The sequence below is a fragment of the Monomorium pharaonis genome, chromosome 4, assembly GCF_013373865.1.
Source record: "Monomorium pharaonis isolate MP-MQ-018 chromosome 4, ASM1337386v2, whole genome shotgun sequence".
Classification (NCBI taxonomy): Eukaryota; Metazoa; Arthropoda; class Insecta; order Hymenoptera; family Formicidae; genus Monomorium; species Monomorium pharaonis.
In genome coordinates, this window is record NC_050470.1 from 25,674,567 (window position 1) to 25,695,936 (window position 21,370).

General features: G+C 37.8%; 1 protein-coding gene across 1 annotated transcript in view; it reads left to right on the forward strand.

Annotated features, from left to right (window-relative positions):
• LOC105833565 (diacylglycerol O-acyltransferase 1) overlaps nt 1–21,370 on the forward strand; it is a 94,247-nt gene that overhangs the window by 37,949 nt on the left and 34,928 nt on the right. Inside the window, exon 5 of the mRNA XM_012675397.3 lies at nt 5,782–5,890. Coding sequence (XP_012530851.1) covers nt 5,782–5,890 — 109 coding nt within the window. The remainder of the gene's footprint in view (nt 1–5,781; nt 5,891–21,370) is intronic.

A 21,370-nucleotide genomic window follows, 5' to 3' on the forward strand; every position in this document is an offset into this window, starting at 1 on the left:
CGAGAACTGTATTGCACGCTTTTCACATCCGACTGGTTATCTTTTTTTTTTCTTTTTATAGAGGAACCGACAACTAAATAATAATGATATGGGGAACTCGCGACAAGTAACTTTCTACAACTTCCAGGGAAAAGTACTAGAACACTATCAAGGGAGACATTTATTGCATTTTATCCTTTCTCGAGCTCTCGCTCGGTGAACTGTCGATGAACTGTCGAGTCCATCCTTATGAAATATTCTGAAACATTGCTGTCCGCGCCAATACGAAGAGTATATTTTGTTTTACAAACTATTATAACCCGCGACAATAAAAATTATACTTGTCGCATTATATATAATACATTTTATTATTAAATATACAAGCTTACCTTCTATTCAGCTTGGACGTTCTTTTATGAAGGTTATTAATGAAATTTTAATACTAAATGAATTTTTTTATTGATAAATTGTATCGATAAAATACAATATGAAGTTAGTTCGAATTATACTAAAATTTTATATTATAACTTTTTTCATTAAAAATAAGTGGAACTTTAAAACACAATACTGTTCCATAATAATTATTTTCTAAATTAAAATCAATGAAATTTTATTAATTTTAGTATACTTGTCTATATCAATCACTGAAGTATGTCTTTTATGATTGAAATCTGTTCTCATTGTTTTTCAATGATAACACATTGATTCCAATCAATGCAAATATTTTTGTAATCGAAATCGAAAGAGATAGTGAACACTGATGATTACAATTATATCACATTGCAATTTAGTGAATAATTGATTTTGATTTAGACAGTATGTTATCAAGTACATCATTGCGGTTCAGCAACGACGTATTTTATTATCCCTTTAAACGATCACCGCGTTCAAAGTCAGTATAGTATAGATCACCGGTCGTAGCTCGACCGAAGTTTACGCACAAATCAATTCGATCGATTTGACGATCCCTCGGCCGGCAGATAAACGCGGCGATATTTTTCTCGATGGTGAAAGTCGACGGTGCCATACATAGTGCTTTATCTGCACCGATAATACCGGCAGGGGTTTTAGCATCGGAGCTCTCGCACACCGGTCCCTTATCGCCATGTCGTAAAGGTGATCGTTGGCCGTTGAAACGCGTCTGATTATTGTCGCAGCGTGAAGTCGTCAATCTCGGTCATTACGCGAATTAACAACAAACCTCTTGTCATGCAATCATTATGCATTTTCTTATCGTCATAAACGCTTAAACGCTTAATGTAAATGTGCTACTAATTACGTTGCACGGCTAATGGCAATTTTGCGACGATCGAATCGCGTGAATCAAAAAAAGTTATCGCAGATTAAAGTAATATGCGGATGGAGGCATAAATTTTCGATTGGTTATAAAACTCCGTAAAATTACAAAGATCATAAATGACGAAATTAAATAATTAATTTTGGGGCAAGTTTGTATCGATTTATATTCGCATTAATATTCTCTCATATGTGAATATAGAGATCTTCCTGCATACGCAATTACTTAACGTGATGTATAATCAGCTCGATACAATTCGCAATGGCTGTCCAAGCGTCGAACTCGATTTGCCGATCTCCTTTTCTGAAATGGTATCCATTGACATACAAACGCTGCTGCTGCCTCACCAGCGCACGCAATAATTACCACTCACTGATTAATCGCCGGCCGCTAATCGACTAATAATTCGGCTAATGACGAACGCATAATTACAACGTTGTATGAATAATTCGGCCAGAGCGAGGCGCGCAGAGCCCCATATGAATAATATATAGCAAATTAATACTCAGAACCAACATATCGCGCGCAGATAACTTATGCTCCCGTTTTCACATGTATAATATTTCGCGACCATTTACGTGATCGCGCTTATTTGAATGAAATTGTCGGGTTTTATTATGCGACCCGTACGTGCAATTCCTACCGTTTAATAATTTAAACACGTAGCTATCTGATGGCACGGAAAACTTATCGGCCACGTTTATTTGCATTTTTTAACCACGTCAACCGCGACAATGATATGCGGTGCACTAGTGAAGATATGATGACGACTATGATAAATGTATCCATTTTCAGAACGTAGAGTCCGGGCTTTATGTAACATTTACGCTTTGCACTTATTGTTAGCTTTAGTTTACTAAAATAGATAATGTAAATAAATATTTCAAATTATTCTAATAAAAAAATAATTTTCCTCATAAATTTAACAAAACTGCATTGCAACAGTAATATTAATACTTCAAAAATGTTTTAATTTATATATTGTGAAAAATAACTGTTAAATTAAAATATCAATAAAATTACATCTCTTTATATCTTGCTAATCATATTCACGCATTAATAAATGCTCATTATTAATTATTGTTATTAATACTTTGCTTATACGAATTAAATTTATTTTGGATGTGGTCAAAGAAATGTTAGAATTGTATTAATTTTATTATATTATATTTGTGCTGGAAACAATTTATATCATATAAGTTTTTAAGCATTCAATATGCGTCTATTTCCGTATCAAAGTTTATGGTATTCTTTTGTACAGCATAATTGGGTCAAGCGCTCCGTAAATATTTGACCGGAAAACATGCTTTTTATTTTTCATGCTTTTGTTTGCACGCTGGGCGATCTTTCATGAATAGGTTTTAATTTTCAACCACGTGATACTATTTACACGTTACGTGTTTTTCCAGTTTTATTATTTTAAATATGCGTATATTGTACTGTTTGCTTTTTGTTAAAATATAAAATTATGAAGTTTTTATGGAGTTTTATGTTAAAATTTTAATTGTAAAAAAGTTTAGGATTAACATGCGTAATTTCAAATAATAAAAAAAAAGATGTTTATATGTTATAATCGAATATTCGATTATATTTATTGTTATTCATTACGAATCTTTTAACTCTTTTTTTTTTGCATAAGTTCATTATTTACTACAGACAACATACTTTCGAAGGAATTTCTTCTTAACGGTTTTCTGAGGATCTTCCATACATTCTTTATTGACTGAGTTCTGAAGAAATTGCAAAACTGCATTTTTTATGAAATGTACCCTTAGTCTTTAAGGGTAATTACTTCAGATACAAAACTTCGCGAAGTGCGAGAGTGTAAAACGAGGAGTTTTTGCAGCTAGGTAGGTCTACAGTGCGAAACGCGGGAGCGAAATATTTTCCGGAGGAACGTGTTTCTCACCACGAGCTCCGGCGTTTGTTTCCGCGCCATAATAACTTGCCGGTGATAAATCACGCTCATGCGATACTTTGTCAAACGGATCCGACAGCGCGTTTAAATAATTAACCTTTTGTCCCGGACGGGTGTGTAATTTTTTATTGAATTCTATAACAGCGGCCAACTGCGCCATTGCACGAATGAAATACCGTGATTCAATATTGTGAGCCGACGACTGTGTGACGACGACTGTTTTGATTTATATCCTCCTTTGTAACTTTGTCCTGATAATTAATCTCGTAGTAATCTCACGTTTTGCATATTCGCAGTAATTTCATTCAGGCTCTTGCTTTTTATAATTCTGTCCTCTGCTAAAGTAGCGCCTTTTTAGATGCTGCGCACGTTTTGATATATACATATAATAAATTGTATTGAAAAATAATCTTAAACGAAAATAAATTTTTCTACTTGTTTTTTTACGTAACTTCCATGATTCAATTTTCATATAGAATTAAGGATTAATTTTTACTCTTTTATTTATAAAATTATAAATATAGGTTATAAATATGTATAAAATTATAAATTACGAAAATTTATTATTACTGACGTATAGTAATTAAATTCCATTAATCCCTCTAACGTAATAAGATACGTTAATAAATTTAATTAAATCACTGTTGCAACATGTAAGTTTTTGTAAATTTTATCCTACAAGAGCGGTAGATTATATCCCGCTGCTGAATACATACCACGTATCAACGTCGATGATTTACACACATCAGACTCTCATACGTTTCCAACTGAGCACGTTGAAGGTTTATACAGAGAAAATAGTTATTTACTTAATAAAATGCAAAATTCTAAATATATCAGCGTAGAATTACAACCGTTACAATTTTCCGCTATCTTTGCAGATTCCGTAACATTTGCAATGTTTTACGTGATGGTATTAAATTGTTTACACGCATACTTACTGCATGAGTAATCTTTTGCAATCATGTATTCTATAACCATTGTACAATCATTTAATGACGTGTTCTGAGGATTGACATAAAAATTTTATTACCAAGATAATTTTGTTAATAGATATAGTAATACTTGTGTTTAAAATAAATTTTGCCAAATTATTATCGGCAAAATTTTTTAATATTAAAGTTCTTTTAATACTGAACATTATTTTAATATAATTGACCTACATTTTAAAAGTTACAACTAATTTTATTTGTTTTTTAAATCATTTATCTCAATGCTTTATGTGTTATTTATTTTCATAATCTGAAAATAATATTTATATTTGAATTAACAAGCGTTAGAGAAATAACTGTTGATTAAAGTATTACAACATATAAATTAAAATTTCCATTCCTAATTGTTTGGATTCCAACTGCAAATAAAATGTGCGTTAAATGTACATCTCTTTTTCTTTAATAAGCATCACTATCTTTAAACTGTTAATAACTGAGAATTAAATAATAGCGCTATTTGTTTATAGAAATACTCGTGTCTTCTCGTAACATTTGTTACGATCACGCACACGCGGAGCAGCTCGCGAATGAAACATTACGTATTCGTCAGCATGAATGATAGTAACGGTGTCCTCGGTTATGCAACGGCGCGATTGTGTAAACAGACGTTAAACAATTCTACAAAAAGTTTAATACGTTAAATGGAAACTATAAATACATGCTGAGTTCGGCTTACACATAGAGCCATTATCATTCGCTTGCAACGCAACATTTTGACATGTGTCCTTTACCTTGTCATTTTGACGCGTTACGTTACGAAAGGTCACGTAACACAATTGCTGTCTTGTCAATCGCTCACAAGGGAACCTCGCGAGAACCCGAAAATTCGGATTTTAATGAAACTTGGCATAAATGTAGAGGGGGTGAATACTGTAAAACTTTCGTATGAAACATTTTGTTTAATTTACGAGATATATCGAAAAACTGCAAAAATCGTCTCAACTTTGAAGGGTGGTTTTACCTTTTCAAACCGTTTTTGGGCACCAACTAAAAATTTTTTAATTAATGTATTCACTCCCTCTACATTTATGCCAAGTTTCATTAAAATCTGAATTTTCGAGTTTGCGAGGTTCCCTTGTCAGTAACTTTTGAGTGATTCTGACGCGAACCGCTTTGTTTCACATTATTTCTCAATTTGCGGCAAATGTAGAGAAACGTTTAATATGATTATATTCCGTGTGAATATTTTGCGATTTTTTAGTTTTATGATCAATTAACTCCTGTAATTGTAATTATGTCTAGACTACTCATTAAAAAAAGGTATAGTTTTGGAATGCAAGAAAGAAACAAAAATATTTAATATGAATCTTACCAAGATTTTATTGAAGTACATACATATCTCGCCTAATTTTTTTATTTATCAATTAATCGTGAAATACTATAAAGTAAATTTTCTAGAATAGATTTAATTTAAATATTTATTTATCATAAATAGCTTGTATTTCTTACAAAAAAAGGTTTGTACAGAATTTTCTTTTAGCACTGTCCATCATTTTGGCTCCTCCGTCGTCATTTTACGACGACGTTGTATTCTATGCACTGTGTGTGCAAGCCACTTCCTGTTGTAACTTGTATCTCTTTATTTTCTGTCGCAGGATATCATAGCTCATGGCACGGGAATGGTGTTCCACGTCATAAACCTCGTTGTAATGGTACTGATGCCGATGGTGGTCATCCACGTGAAGGATTCCGGATTCAGCTTGGGTAAGCGCCATTTTACGTATCGTTACACTTGCGAATTTCGTGAACTCGCATCTACACGATATTACTTACGTGATTACTTACGTATAGCAGTTCGAGATTGGAATAATTTACGTAAGTAATTTCTGGAAGTACTTGCGTCGCGATCGTAATAATTGTCGCTGTACACGCGGAGAGGTGCAAATTTACGCAGTCGCTTACCGTGACTTTCGAGGCCATTTGCGTATTCTCGAGCCTTGCTTATCGCGCGAATCCGTTTTTTTCCCCATGACATATAATTAACCCGCTTTCATACACCACGTTTCTTTACTGCTACTCGTACATCATTTATGCGTACACAAATATATACAGAATCATCATTCATAAAAGCACTAGCAAGCAAAGGTCTTGTATAACATAGTGTATACATTTTTGTGAAACACGTAAGTTTTCACTCTCTCTCTTTTTAATTATATAGAGTGTGCCACAAACACAGAAATACTATTGCCTTTATTTTTTTGTAATAGAAGATTATGTGTATATTTCCATCACGCGAAGAATTAAGATACATGTATATATATTGTTGAATAATGAAATAATTCATCTTTAATTGCCTGTCATTTCTATGTTCATTACGACGTAGCGCATTTATTCTCGAAGGAGAGATCTATCAAAAATTCTATTTAAATGCAATATGTATGGTCATCCGCGCAGATCGATGCACCGGGGGACGCCGCGGAGGGTCGCAGAGTTCATATGCAAATGCAATTACTTCGTGCTCTCTTTTATCTACAACTTCATGAGTGCTCGAACCATTCGTCTCGCGTTCGTCTATTAAGACAAACGGTTGTGTTGGACGTTTTAATTCTCAGCTTATAATTTTTAAACTGAAAGCGCGAAATATCGAATTGTGCGTAATCTCATTACAGCGCTCATCAATTAAATCAGAGATCTAATCGCAACCTTATTCTTTTCCCTCGGATTGCGTGTCATAGCCTCTTTTTGTTCGGAGAAAAGTAATTAAAACGTAACTGCGTTTCCGAGCGTTGAAGTAGCGCTTTTGTCTAATTAAAGGAATTTAAATTAATTCTTATGGTGCAGGCGCACTCTGTAAGCGGACGATCGATTCGATAGGTGTATTGTCGCGCGCGGCGATCTAATTTAGTTTTTCACTCTGAATGACGAATAATCGCGAGGAAAAAGTGGGAACTCTACGGAAAATCATCTCAACTTTAATTAAAAGATCTTTAATCGCAGTCGGCGCCGAGCGTAATAAGCCAGTGTTCTTCCGGTAATCCCGTCTGGTATTGCATTTTTTTAATATTCCCCGCTATTTACATATTTGACGTAAAAATACAGATAAATCCACGTGAATATCTCGAGTCAAGTGAATCGATGCGCCTTTTCTCCAGTATATTCGTTAGAAAAACTCATGAAGAAAGGACAGAACCTCGTATTGCCAACTTTGTACCGATGAGTATCTCCATCATCCGTCTTTTACGACGCTTCATTTCGGTAAAGTTGAGGAAGCTTTTGCTTCTGTCGTGATATTTGGTCGTCAATCGTCTCCGATATGGCCGACGGTAGGATGAGAGAAGAGATTTGCCGATTGATTGCAGTTTGGATAAAACGGAAAAACGCGAACTTGCGGAGAATAGAATTGTCAGACCTTGAAACATTGACAAAGAAGGATCTTTCAGCTCTACGGAAGACATTTGTCCTGTAATGGAGTTAACTGTGCAGACGGATTAGGTGCTTTGCTTTACCTTCTAATAGATTACTTTAGTAGATTGGATAATTTTTATATATAGACACATATACTAGGTGGGAATTGATGAGATAGTAGTTCAGTATTAGAAAAAAAAAACGAACGCAAAAATTGAAAACCGAGATTTTTCTTCCTTTAAAGTGAAAAAATATAATTTCTTTTATTTCTTTGTTGTTAATCTTATTACTGAAATTCCTATTACAAGTGTAACAAGTTTCCAGTTTAGTTATACATGAATATTCGTGGAAAGACATTAAGACATTAAATTGCGAATAATTTGAAGTTCGCGAACGTATAAACTTTCCTTAGCCATTCTTTGTGGTCGCGATTTCACACTAGAGAACTCCCAGATTGAACGGTAATGGATGACAATGAAACTTCAAAGTTGGATCGAAGCTTTTGAACTTTGACAGGAGAACATATGACCTCCTATCATCGGGGATGCAGTGTAGTCGAAGGTGAAGGATCGTCATGCTTCAAACTCCGTGAGATTTACTTCGCTACTACGAAACTGGTAGTATTACCGTTCTTGTGGATAACATTTGAAAATCCATTATCCTAATGACTGTGATAATTATAAATTATGTTTTGAAAATTGGTTACGAAGTAACGATTATATTTTTACTATATTTCTTTTATTAAAAGATAATAGAGGAAAGTCGTTAATCATTTAAGTGATTTCTATGCTTCGAAATCCTAAGCAGGTCTGCTAGTCTATTCTACGTTAAATTGTTTGAACTTATAAGCTCTATTTATGGCATATATGGAATCGTGAGTGATAATTTTTAGTTCGAGCCGTTAAATCAGAAAAGCATTTTTCATATTTACTTGTCATAATTTTTAGTTGGATGGTTTTTTATATCACTTTATATTGTTTAATTTTTAATTTTTATTTAAGAAATATATTAAAATGTAGTATGTTTATAGCATTAAATGTTTGGTGTAAAAAAATTACAAAATATTTTAAATTATATTATGTTAACTAGCTATGCCCTGCCACGCGTTGCTGTGGCTTTCCATTCTTATGCTACGTTTTTTTCAAATTTTTTTGCTTTCGTTGTTTAACTTTTAAGAGCCTTACTGTTGCTTTTTTTATTTTATTTTTGAATAAGCATTTATCTATCTTTAATAAATTTAATATTCATTTATTCACGTACTTCTAACTTTTTTTTCTAAAAGCTGCCATGGATTTAGAAATCCATTCAAAAGACTGTTTTAAATAAGTTCCTTTTTTTCAATAAAATAAAAGCCATCTTTATTTTTCTTATTACTTTAATTTAAACACAATAGAAACATTCTTTGTCTCTCCCGGTCTCTCCCGTCTCTCCCGGTCTCTCCCCGTCTCTCTCGGTCTCTACCCGTCTCTCCCGGTTTCTACCCGTCTCTCCCCGTCTCTCCTCGTCTCTCCCCGTCTCTCCCGGTCTCTTCCGGTCTCTCCCCGTCTCTCCCCGTCACTTCCTATCTCTACCCGTCTCTCCTGGTCTCTCCCCCGTCTCTTCCCGTCTTTACTCGTCTTTCCCGGTCTCTCCCCGTCTCTCCCGGTCTCTCCCCGTTTCTCTTTGTCTCTCCTGGTCTCTTCCCGTCTCTCCCGGTCTCTCCCCGTCTCTCCCCGTCTCAATGTGTCAAAATTTCAATAATATTAATGAAAAACTATTTTTTACACTTAAATTATGGCCATCATTTTTGAAAGACACGTATTTCCATAAACAGACCCCATAAGAACACGACCGGTAACGAAAGCAACGTTGTGTCAAAATTTCAAAGCAATCGGTGAAAAACTTACGGAGATCTTAGATGAGGAACAAACATTTTACATTTTTATTTATATAGATATATAGTATAAGGAAACTTAAATTATTTATTATTATTTGAAAAAAAGTATTAGAAATTAGATAAATCCCAATAAAAATTGTTGTTTTAATCAAAACGCAATTTGCATACACATTTTCGCGAGCAGACTGTATAAGAGATAGCATTTAAGAAGGCAGCAACTGAAGAAACAGTGACACAGGGAGGGTAGGGGGAGGAGGGAACATTAGCGTTTTGTCAGATGTATAGAAAGTAATACTTAAAAAGGAAGTAGTTCTCGGTGAAAATCTAGGAATCTTTGACGAGCGTCCAAGAAATCCTAAGAGCCTTATTCTCCCTTTTTACTTTCGTCCGTAAATCGTCGGGACGGGTATCCCGTGAGAATCCTCGTTGGCGTGAATGCATCTTTACATCCCGGTTCGCGTAAAGACATCAAGATCTCGGGTGTCTATGTGAGTGAATACACTTTTGAGTGCACGCTCTCGTATATATGTCGTCTCGCATGCTGAAGGATCGGGCATCTCGGGTAAAGAAGCGACAGAGGAATACTGGCGGCGCGAAGGGAGAAGAGAGCGAGAGAGACTTCCCGTGAAAGAGCCCGGGTCGTCCAGACGCTTGAACCAAAGCTACTGCACTCCCGCTCGCAAAGCGCACTCGGCTACGACTACGGGAAGTTTTAAGAAGCGCTTAGGCAGTCCAAACTCGTGCGAATCTTTGCTTTTCGCGCCGCTGCGGCTTCCAGCTTTTTCCTGCGTTCTTACGTTGCCTATATAAAAAGATCTAGTTGCAATTTTTCTTAAGTGCTAACGTATACACAGTTCTCTTTATATCGTAGATTCTTTCTAATTGATTATATATATATATATACTTATATAAAATATTTTTTTTATTATCGTTATAATCGTCGTCGATCTTCTGCATGATGTGTGTCTGTAATCCTAGTAAGCGTAAAATTATTATTACCATATTATTATAATCACATTCAATAAACACATGTTCAAATCTGTCGTATTTAATTTACAGCAATATGAATAAACTTTGATCGTAATCTAGAAATAACACTTTTAAATGTTTCAACAATTCGAAAAAGTTATGTATCAAATAATCTTTGTAAAACATTTTTTATTTTAAAACTTTTAATAATGTACATAAATAGATATTAGAATCTCTTAGAATTTTACTTTAAAAAATTAATCTTCCAATATTTAGCAAATTACTGATAATTAATTATTAAAAGAATTATTAAATTTATTAGAGTCTATCCGTTCTGTCGAAATTGTAATGTTTCTCATACTTGTATCCATTTCACAATTGTCATTGTCACGTCCACATAGTGATTGTTTTTTTTTTTTTTTTTTTTTTTTCAAATGCGAACGTCGAACGATTTAATTCTCCCGGTCGGGTTCCTCGTTTAGCCGAACGACGGGATTAAAACACGCAAAAAACTACAACGAGAGAGCGGAGGGGTAACAGCGCGACACGTAGCACATTGCTGTCGACCGCCGTAATCACGATGGCCGATGCGAAAGCATCGTCAACTATCGGACGTCGAATTTCGCTCATTTGGAAGTGCTCCTACAGACGAGCGTACCATGTTTTTTTTTCTGTTGATACTGCGAAACGTGACACCCGATAGAAATGCGACATGGACGTCCTATGGCCTTTCGACTAACGCTCTTTCTCGCTCCTGCAATTTGCCTCTATGTCGCCTCATTGTCGCTCTCGTAACCGCACTCGTCCACCCGCACTTTCCCATGCAGTAGATAGCCGCAAACGCAGTAAAAGGCGTCGAGTGTTTGCCGCACAGTTAAGTGGTACCATATTGTCGTATAGAGAGGGTTCTCGCCTTTGCTTCGACGATTGGGCACGCTTGTCGAGGTAAACACAAGCGCGTGACGATCCATCGAAAGCCTCGTTCACCGAAAATGAAAGATCGTATAACAGCAATTGTCAATATGGCGATTATCCTATTGAATTTGCCAAAGATATGCTTTTTACAGGCAATACATATCTGTTTTAGCACATATTTACGCGATAAATACTTTTTATTTTGAGTACAAAATATGCAGAATTCTCACCGGTTGGTTCAGTAGAAAAATCGTCTATTGATCAGACGTGAACGAGAACCTTGTCGTATCTACTTCTAATTAATTTCTCATCTCTTTTGACTTATAAAACAAGCAGCTATGCTTTACTTTACACATTTAATGTCCAAATTTCAACAACAAAATTATTAAATTGGCTTACATGTGGCTTTACAAAGTTGGCTTGATGAAAACGAGAAACTCACGCTTGCATATTGCAGTTTGCACATATATATTCCACGAAAATATATTTTAATTAAATTTTGAGTATATTTTAGTTAAGAATTTTCTCTTATCTGCTTCGCTCTCTGACGTTAATTTATACTATTTTACTCAGATTTCTGGCCAAATTATAAATGACGTAATTATACGGCGTTTAATATCTAAATTTTCTATTTCACGCTGCACTCGTGCAACTATCTATTATTCCGTCCTTGGTTTTCGTTATGATTTTAAGTGCGACTTTCCCCGAGTTTGAAATATTTGCTTTTCCTGTCTTTCGACCGCCGACGACTATCTGGCTCAGCGCAATAATCTCTGCACACCCGGGTGCGAGCGCGAATCTAGTCACTCGAAATTACCGGGTCCGCCCTCGCGGTATTCGCAAATTCTTGCTGCACACTCTTCGCGGCGAGCTGTCACGAGCAAGCGGACATACTCGAGCGCACATATAATCCGGACGGTTCTAATAATTCTCCGCCTCCGCGCTTTCAATTTCGCGGCCGATCCATAAATTCGTTCCCGAAGTGCGCATTTTGCACACGCACTTCGCGGCCACCGTGTAAAGGTCGATTTACATACACGAGTCGACGTACTAATACAGACTAACGAAAAGGCGAGAAGATTAATATTGTGATTATCATCACAGACGAGGGAGGGAAAAAAGGGATGTACAAGGGAGCGTTATTTGATGTCAGCCCTCCACGGCACGTGTCGGTGACAGACGGCATTGAGTGCACATTTGTATGCGTGAACCTTAAAAGTTTTGCCTTCAGCCTGGGGAGAGCTATCTCTTACGGAGATATGCCGCTAACGCGAAGCTGTAACGAGAGCGCAGCACGGCGAGCCCGTAAAATCTCAGGCGTGGTGGCAGCCGCCAGATGGAAATGCAATATCGTATTACGCGAAACAAAGGCCGCGGCAGTTGAAACTCTTTCGCGAATTAAGACAGGCGGGCGTGTGTATTCACCGCGCTTCTTGTTTACGCGGACGCGTTAACGTCCGCTAACGGGAACGTCTTCACCGTGCATTATTATGGTCTCGTGACGCAAAAGCCGCGATATTCCCCGCGCCGTTTGCCGCGGTCGTCGCGGCATCCGCTGCTCCGACGTTAATCCTAACATGAATAAGTAATTAGGCGAGGAGGATTCCGTTGCAGAATAAGAAATAGAGATTGTCTAGACGGCAAGAGAATCTTGACGTTTTATTTAAGTCTCCACGTCTTTTGGACGATTATATTTTTACGATCATATTTTACATTAGCCGATTCGTTTAAAAAATTATATAAATACTTTGGGTAGCGTTAAATAAGAGACGAACGCATTCCGTGCTTTCTGCACAATGATGAACAAACGTCTCACGGTTTCATTTTCCATTGCGTGACAGCAATGTTGTGTACGATTCCGGTTCGATATTTCACCTTGTTAAATTTACGCTATGAGCTCGTTACGTACGAAATCGCAATACATATTTTTGCAAGAGTCATGTTATATGCATGCGTGTAAGTGCGTTACTGCGGATATAAGGGAGGGGGGAAGGGCTAAAGTTCGTCGTCCTTTCCTGACAAACACGACGGAGGCTACGCGAAGGTAAAGCTTTACGTAAAACGGAAATTACGTTCGAACGTAGCCGGAAGCGCGAGCAGACGCCTTTCCGCGAATTTTGAATAACAAATCTGGGTCCGCTACCTAATTCGACGAGATCCCCCTCCCTTCTCGCCCCTCCATTTTCTCCGTCCGGCTCCCCAGAGAGGACGGGTCGCGCGGAATAACTACTTCGTTATTATGCTTTAATCTACCGGCGTCTACTTCAATAAATGAGAACTTCCACCGGTGAATAACGCGGAGGAGTCTGTTTGAGATTAATTTCTGTAGTGCATGCAGTAAATATTTTACCCTTCGCGTCGCTCAGCACTTTTTTCTTCGCGAAGGAGAATACTGTTCGGCGACGATAATTATTTTTAAATACAGTTTTACGGGTCAACGGTTGAAAGCGTGTGAAAGTACAATTTTGTCGAGATTTTTTTTTCAGAAAGGAAAGATTCGAAATATTTATAGTCTCTTCTATCAATAACCTTCCCGAATTCCTATTGTCGGTTTGCCCTTTTCCTATCGCATCACCCACGATCGCCTCGTAGATTCCGGTGCTCTTTGGAATTACAAATTATGCAGCGGCAGTTCTTCGGCAAGCCAGCTCTCCACCGATTTCTACCGGAATTACAAATTGCACGTCCAGACACTCGGCTCTATGTACAGAAGGGTCGCGCGAAGGTGCTGAAGGATACTGTTGGTTTAGGCGGGGACGAATGGGGTAGGCTGAGACAAAGGAGCGCAGGAGAGTGAATCAGATTCGGGTTTCTTCCAGAGACTCCGTCGTTCGTGTGATCGACGTGGGGAACCGAACGTGGAAGATTGCTCATCAGAATGTTTGTAGATTTACGGAGGTTGCGAGGAGAGACGGTACGTAAATACGATTGAGGGAGCGGAAGAAGGGTTGATTTTTCGCGAAAACAGTGCATCAAAAACGGACGTTAATGAAACTCCACGGTGTCCTTTGTTTTCAGTAAATTTTTTCGTTGAGGTTGATCGATTCGAGATCGTCGTCTGTGATAATCAGCGTGATGTTGAGGAGACTGCAAATATCGGGATATTACTATGAAAAAGGAAAGAGGGAGAATAATGTTGTATAGATAAATAATGTAGATTCTTATCTCCAAGAGCACTCTGAGGAGTGTCCTTCCGACCTACAATAGTTTCGATGATGAGAGAACCGCTGAAATCAGCGATACTTTGAACGGCTTTTTCTGCTTGCCCCACATTTACTTTATGAATAATAGAGTGACTCTCTGAAATTTAATATTTTTTCAGACAGTAATTAAATACAAATTATGAAAATATTAATTTTCTGAATGCAATTGTTTGTGTGCAGTAAAATGACGTCATAGTATCTTTTGAAGAAATTAATACAATGCAAGCGTTTTGTTAAATAAATCGTAACTTGTAAGGGAGCAGCACTTTATTTGGTCATTTAACTAGAAAGCCTTTCTTTCATCTTTCAGAATTTTCTTAATTATTGCAGACCGAAATCAATAATTACATTAACAGTAAAAAAGTCAAGTTCTTTTAATTTTCGGTTATCAAAAATGATCAAAGTCATTACGGTTACGTACGTAAAAGGAATTACGGATATAAAAGAAGAAGAAGAGATAGATAGAAAGAGAGAGAGAGAGAGAGAGAGAGAGAGAGAGAGAGAGAGAAAGATACGACGTAAAAGTGGCGAACGAGGGTGCATTAATTCAAGCCTCTTTCTATTTTATCACGCGGTATATAGGCACGTAGTCGTATTCGTCGACTTCAAAGGAACCATGAAGTCCATTCGTTACGCCCTTAATTTGTTCGAACGCCACTGTTAAACTCGAGAAGCTCGTTCTAGAACTTCCAGGGTGGGCAATCAGACAAATCGTCGAAACTATCTCGATGAAGAATGAGAAATTAACATCTCGAGCATTGATCTGGATATACCAAATCGCGGGATCGTGTCTTTGACAATAAAATTGAAAAAAGAATGACTCTGTATACATAGCATACATAACATATATAATACACAAACAAATGAGAGAAGAAAAAAGCGGCGAACAGGGGGTGCAAGAACTCATCCCGTCGTCTCTCGCGGCGGAGCCCGTTAACGGAGATGCGCAGCCAATTTCGTAGACTTCAAACGAGCAGCAGGCTCGACGTAGCGTGAAATGTCTCTCTGGGTGGTGCGAAGAAGATCTCTACGCACACGTAATGTCATACGCGTACAACACCTATCATAATAATGATCTACATTTAATTTAAAAGGGGACCTGAAATTCTGTGCATCTACTATTATTCTTCAATTTTAATTAATAGCCATGAGAATTGCAAAATAATTTGACTTATGCAGTTGACATTAAAATCAAGCAATGTAATTAAATATGAAAATTAGGGGTTCTTCGATGTTCTCTCACGGTGGAAAGAGGAATCGAATACTTCTTTCAAGGGTTAAGCTTTACTTTCGAATATAACAGTCAGTGTAAAAATTACGTTGAATGTACAGTGTAATGTACCGATGCTATCATGGGATAATCCAGCTAAAATTAGGCTGCGAAATTGGTTCTCACGCGGATAATGCGAACGGAGAGAACAGCATGCTTGCGCACGTTACAACGGGGACTTCGATGTCGTGGGGAATTCTGCGGAAATGAACGAGTCGCTGGTGGATTTCGTGGGTTCGAGTTTGCCGAAGGGAACCCGCTTTTGCGACGCAATGCCGCGGAGAGGCACGTCGAAATTCCAGTACACGTAGCCCGCGATAATCCTGGAATATTAATACCGACAGCTACGGCATTGCGTACTTTCGAATTACGTTGTTTGATATTACACCCAATACCTTACCAAGGGGGGGAGAATTTTAATTCCTTTCCCCGGGACGTTAACGTCGACGGAATTCGATTATATTCTTAGGTCGTTTCGTCATTTAATAGGTCACATCACATAACTCGTTTGCACAATATCGGAAAACGCGCGGAAATCTGATGGAACTGCAGGCAGAGTAAAGATTAGCTAATGAAGCTAAAATACGTCTCGGTAGCTATGTTTTTAAAATAGAAATAAGTCAATATCTCGTTGCTGTCGGAGCTCGATTTATTCATTATTGAAACGTAGCAGCTGCAGCAAAAAATGAATCCAAATATACGTGGTATTGTCTCGTAAACAATTACGATTTAAATACATGGTTTTATGTGCGTAAAATATTGAGTAGCCATGCCAGATTTTTTTAGCTAGTACCTTGGAGCCAATGTATTTTATCTTTAATAGCTTTTAGCAGTGACAGAAAAATGTTAAGTTATTGACATTTAGCTGATATTTTATTTTCTTTCGTGTACCAGAAGGACGATTTAGAGGATGAGATCGGTGTGAATTTATTTGTGTGAAATACGAGGTCACACATCTAAACTATTAAGTTACTCTTGGTATTTTTTATTCTCACTTTGGAGTGCATCCCCTGAAACTTCGAATCAAGAGTTTAATTAGGAACTCAAGTGGATTGTTTCGACGTTGTCACCGGCGTGCTCCCCCGAGTTGCGGCCGGATGCCGCTCGCCTCTGTCCTCGCGAATTCTACAGGATTCTTTTCCGCCGCAAACATCCAGGCAGGCAGTAGCATAGTGAGGATGTCTCGAGAGCGTCTCGCGCGAGAATAGCCCGCATTTCCGCAGTGTTTCGGGTCAGGCCAAGAACGTCGTACCGTGAGTGTTTCGCGCTGCGGAATCGAATGGTGTCTCTGATCCTGCGGATAGCAGCCAAGCCGTGACACGATTTGTCCCGTGAACAATGCACGAGTGCGGTCACTCCAGCGATTCGGGCATACATTCTCGTGTCTCTTTTCAGTCGCAGTTCGTTCCAATTAACGTTTCAGCCGTACACGTGTTGTCGCACGTGTTGTTAAGACCTTCGTAATAATGACAAGTGCAATTTGATAAAATAACCGATAAAAGTTTCGTACTTAATTTACGTTTGTTCACGTCAGTCGGCATTGTTAATTTGACTTATACGGAGATTAATCTGAGCAATATGTTATAATTGCAGTACGTTTTAATCGATCAGTTATAATATTCAAGAATTGCCTTGAAAACGAAAACAGTATTACACTTGCGAGCACGTAAAATGGATGGAATTTTATATTACATTATACATTTTGCTTTTGCGCAACTAAAAGCGCGTTGTAGCGTGCCGAGGAGTCACAGAAAAATAACATTTTCGACCGGAGATTGAAAATACGGGATATAGAACGGGGAGGAGAGAGAGAGAGGATAAAAACGAATTCGATGCGCTCGCGTAGTTGTTCAAGGAGACTTTCTTTTACGTCAACTTCGCCAAAGGAGAAACACTCTTCCATTATAAAAGGACATAGTCTGGCATCTTGCAATTGTCTATTGACTTCTCGCGTTCTTTCCCGACAATATATGCGTTTTTGCCGATGTAACGAATACGCAACAATTGCCAAGAAGAGAGCGTGTACCTTATCAATATCATATCACAATCAGCGCTGGTATCACGTTGCAGCGGCGAGAATCGATATCAGAGAGTCGTATCAATTTCGCATTATTTCAGCACGATAGTTATTCGAAATACTACATGAATACAGTGTGAATTGCATAACAGTGGAATAGTAACATATAGGTCCTTTTTTTATGTATTTAGATTAAGGATTCCCAAAGTATGAGTTGCCGATTTTTGAGTCGCGAAAAAATTGTCAACGATGATAGGAATCAAAATTAAATTTTGAAATACAGTACAATTATTGAACAACTATAAAACTTTTTATATATGAAAATGATTCGCGCCAATCAAGTCAAAGCTGTCGACAAAATATGAAACAAATTTTTCACATCTTCATATTTTATCATGTATTTGAGAAATAGAATTGTAAAATTTTATTTAGTGGAAAACTAAAAAATAGAAAGACTAAATAATTCTCCCTGCTCCGGTTTTTCATATCTTCTAATATACAGAGATCGCAAACGCTTGCCATTTTACAAAATAAATCGCGAACCATATAAGTTTGGAAAATCCTAGTTAAGATTAAACTTATTGAGAATGAATAATAAGAAATAATTAATTGAGGCTAACAGTCTGCAGTAGGATTAATAATTACAATTGTGTATTGATCGCCAATACTCAATTATTATTCTTGACAAAACTAAAATATTGAGGCATTATTCTATCAAAAAAAGTCGTGTGAATTAACCAATTGGAAGTCTCGATGGTAGAGACGAAGAGACTTTGCGCGCACACGCGTGTGTAGACGTGTGTGAAACAAATGCGTACCGTCTGCCAAGATCCTTCACGCACGGCGGCTCGGCGAGGTGATTATATCCCCGTGCCAACTGGATATCGTGCCAGAATCAGAAACGGTTCTGAAAGAAAATCGGGAGGTAGCGATGGAGAGGGCGAAGAAATCGTCAGGACATAAGTAGGGAATTACGCGTGCCGGGTGAATTACGAGCGACGATCGATCTTGAAATATATGTTGCTTGTGTAAAAGGTAAGGCCCCCGAGACGGCAAATCGGGGAGCAGAATTTATCGCTCGCATCCGGCCGGATATCGTCGAAAATAAAGAGTTCGCGCTTTGCCACCCGCATTGCCACCGCTCGAGCGAGAAACTTACGTTGCGTCGCGAATTGTTTGTGACTTTGCGGGCGTAACAGAGAGTAACGCCGCTGCCCGTGCCGATGATAGATTGTTTTATAATCGATATGCACTTGGAATAATATTTTTAAGTGACAATAAAAGCGCTATTGCATTATAACTTACGTAACTTATAATGCAAGCGCTAAAGTGGAAAGATGGGAGGGTATTCATTTGACAACCAAAGTTCCCCCTGAGAGTTATTTCCTTTGGGATCGAAGTAGTTGCGGATGGGAACTCTTCCAAATTGCCGCGTATAAACATTCGGCCGGATAATTCGCCGGGGTTTCATTTAAATCTCGCGAAAAATCTGTTGAGATAAATCATGGAGAATTAATATTTCAGACGAGAAGAATATTTGACCCCGATGCGATATCACATTTTCTGCACATAGTTATGATGGCAAACAAATTACTGCAAACATGAATTTTACGCGTAATGCATTTTGAAATTAATTTTGGCATGTTGGTTAAATGTGCTGAAAATGCGCGGTTCCAGTCGTTGATTAAATTTGGCAAAAAAGGTAATCGATTATTTGTAATCACTCACGTATGAAATCTTTCCCTTTGAGATACTTATCGGCGGATATTCATTAATGTGCAAAAATCAATTTATTGTGTAAATGCTGATGGTGAGCTATATGTATTAACATATTATAAAATTTGTTTTTTATCTAGAATAGATACAAAAAATCTTTAGTATTATTATTTAGGAGTTCTAGCAATGCTAAAAACATAATTTATAAATAAATATTATAAATATTATATTTAAAGATAAAAATTAGAGCATTCGCTTTAAGTTTCTCTTACATTTATCGATTTTCCAACAGTGTTGGTTACTATAATCGAGAATCGAAAATGCACGAGGTGTGTACGAAGTAGTTTGCGCAATGCAAGATATAGCTGTAAGTACGGTTATCATGTTGCTTTCCCGTTTCCATCGAGATGGCTTCGAGTCGTGCCCGTGACACATCTCGCTCCCTGGTAACGCATTGCACGAAATTATACGCTCCGTCGTTTACCGGTATAATTATACGCCTGCCAAACATCGCGAAGTTTCGACGTGCCGAAATTTTGTAACACGTAACTTCACTCGGCAAACTGATTTCGGCCTCCATTCACGGAAGTTGAGCGCCTACGTTAATTCCGTTTTGTTTTATTAAATTAATGCACGAGATAACTCAGCCTGTCGCATTAAATTAGACTCCTTCGACAATAGCTTCGAGCCTGGCAATTATCGGGCGGCACGGAAAAAGCAGCGACATGCGGGATGATAATGAGTACAGAAAATATGTGTGTCGATACGCGATGTCGTTTGGTAAATCGGCGGAAAATGTAGAGACTTGTGGCAGGTATGCATAGCACTGTCGTTCGAGAATTACTTGTATAATTATTATAATAATACATTTTCATGTTGGTATGTGCATCCCTCCGTGTTGCATTCGTAACCTTTTCTAAGGATTGTTTTCCTAAAGATCGTCAGGAATTCATTAACGTAAATATAGACATTTTACGTGTGAAATTGAACCTAATATTGGATCGCATAATTTGAAACGCGGAGCTTCTCGCCGGCTCTGAAATTTTCACGCGCCGGTAGACGCGGCGCAGAATCGAAAATGCAGCGCGGCGTTCTCCGATTACGATCGCGTCAGAAATATACCGTTTCGCCATGGCAGACGATTCGATCCTTTTTTTACATTCCCCCCCCCCCTCCCCTCCCTTTTTCCGCTTCCTTTTTCCGAGAGCATCGATTTATACGCCAGCGTATACGCCAGCGTCGGCACGGAAATGTACCGGGCGCTGCAGTTCCGCATCCACGTGTTGTCACGCCAAGTGCAATGCGCACGCGATGCAGAAACGCGCGGCAGCCGTAACATTGTTCGCCTCGTCGCGGGCTTCGATACCACCTGACAAAGGAATTAATCGAATTACATCGACGGGAGAAAGAATATCGGCTTCTGAAATGGGATGCGCGCGCGCGCAGGTACGGTTTCCGCGTCGCGACACAAAATACGCAGTCGCACGGAAATGAATTCTAGCCTTCGTGTTCATCTGTCGTTTCCCATCGCGTATCAAATACTACAAATTGCTGCAGACAATTTTTTTTGTTGCACACAGGAACAGTCAGGAGCTGTATTATTTAACAACGCGCAGCGGATGCGAAAATTAATTTCAGTGAAATATCGGACTAGTCTCCAGGCGTCTTATAAAAAAAGATTCGATAGCTATTTTACTCTTACCTTTCATACTATAAATAATAAATGAACAAAATATATTTATTATATACATATTTTATTTTATTTTACAATTACATTTCCAGTTCTATACGTTTCGTAGTTTTCTAGTATATTTTTATACAGAAAAGAAAAGAGGAAGAGAAAGGAGTGAAGGGTAGGACGGAAAAGTAAACG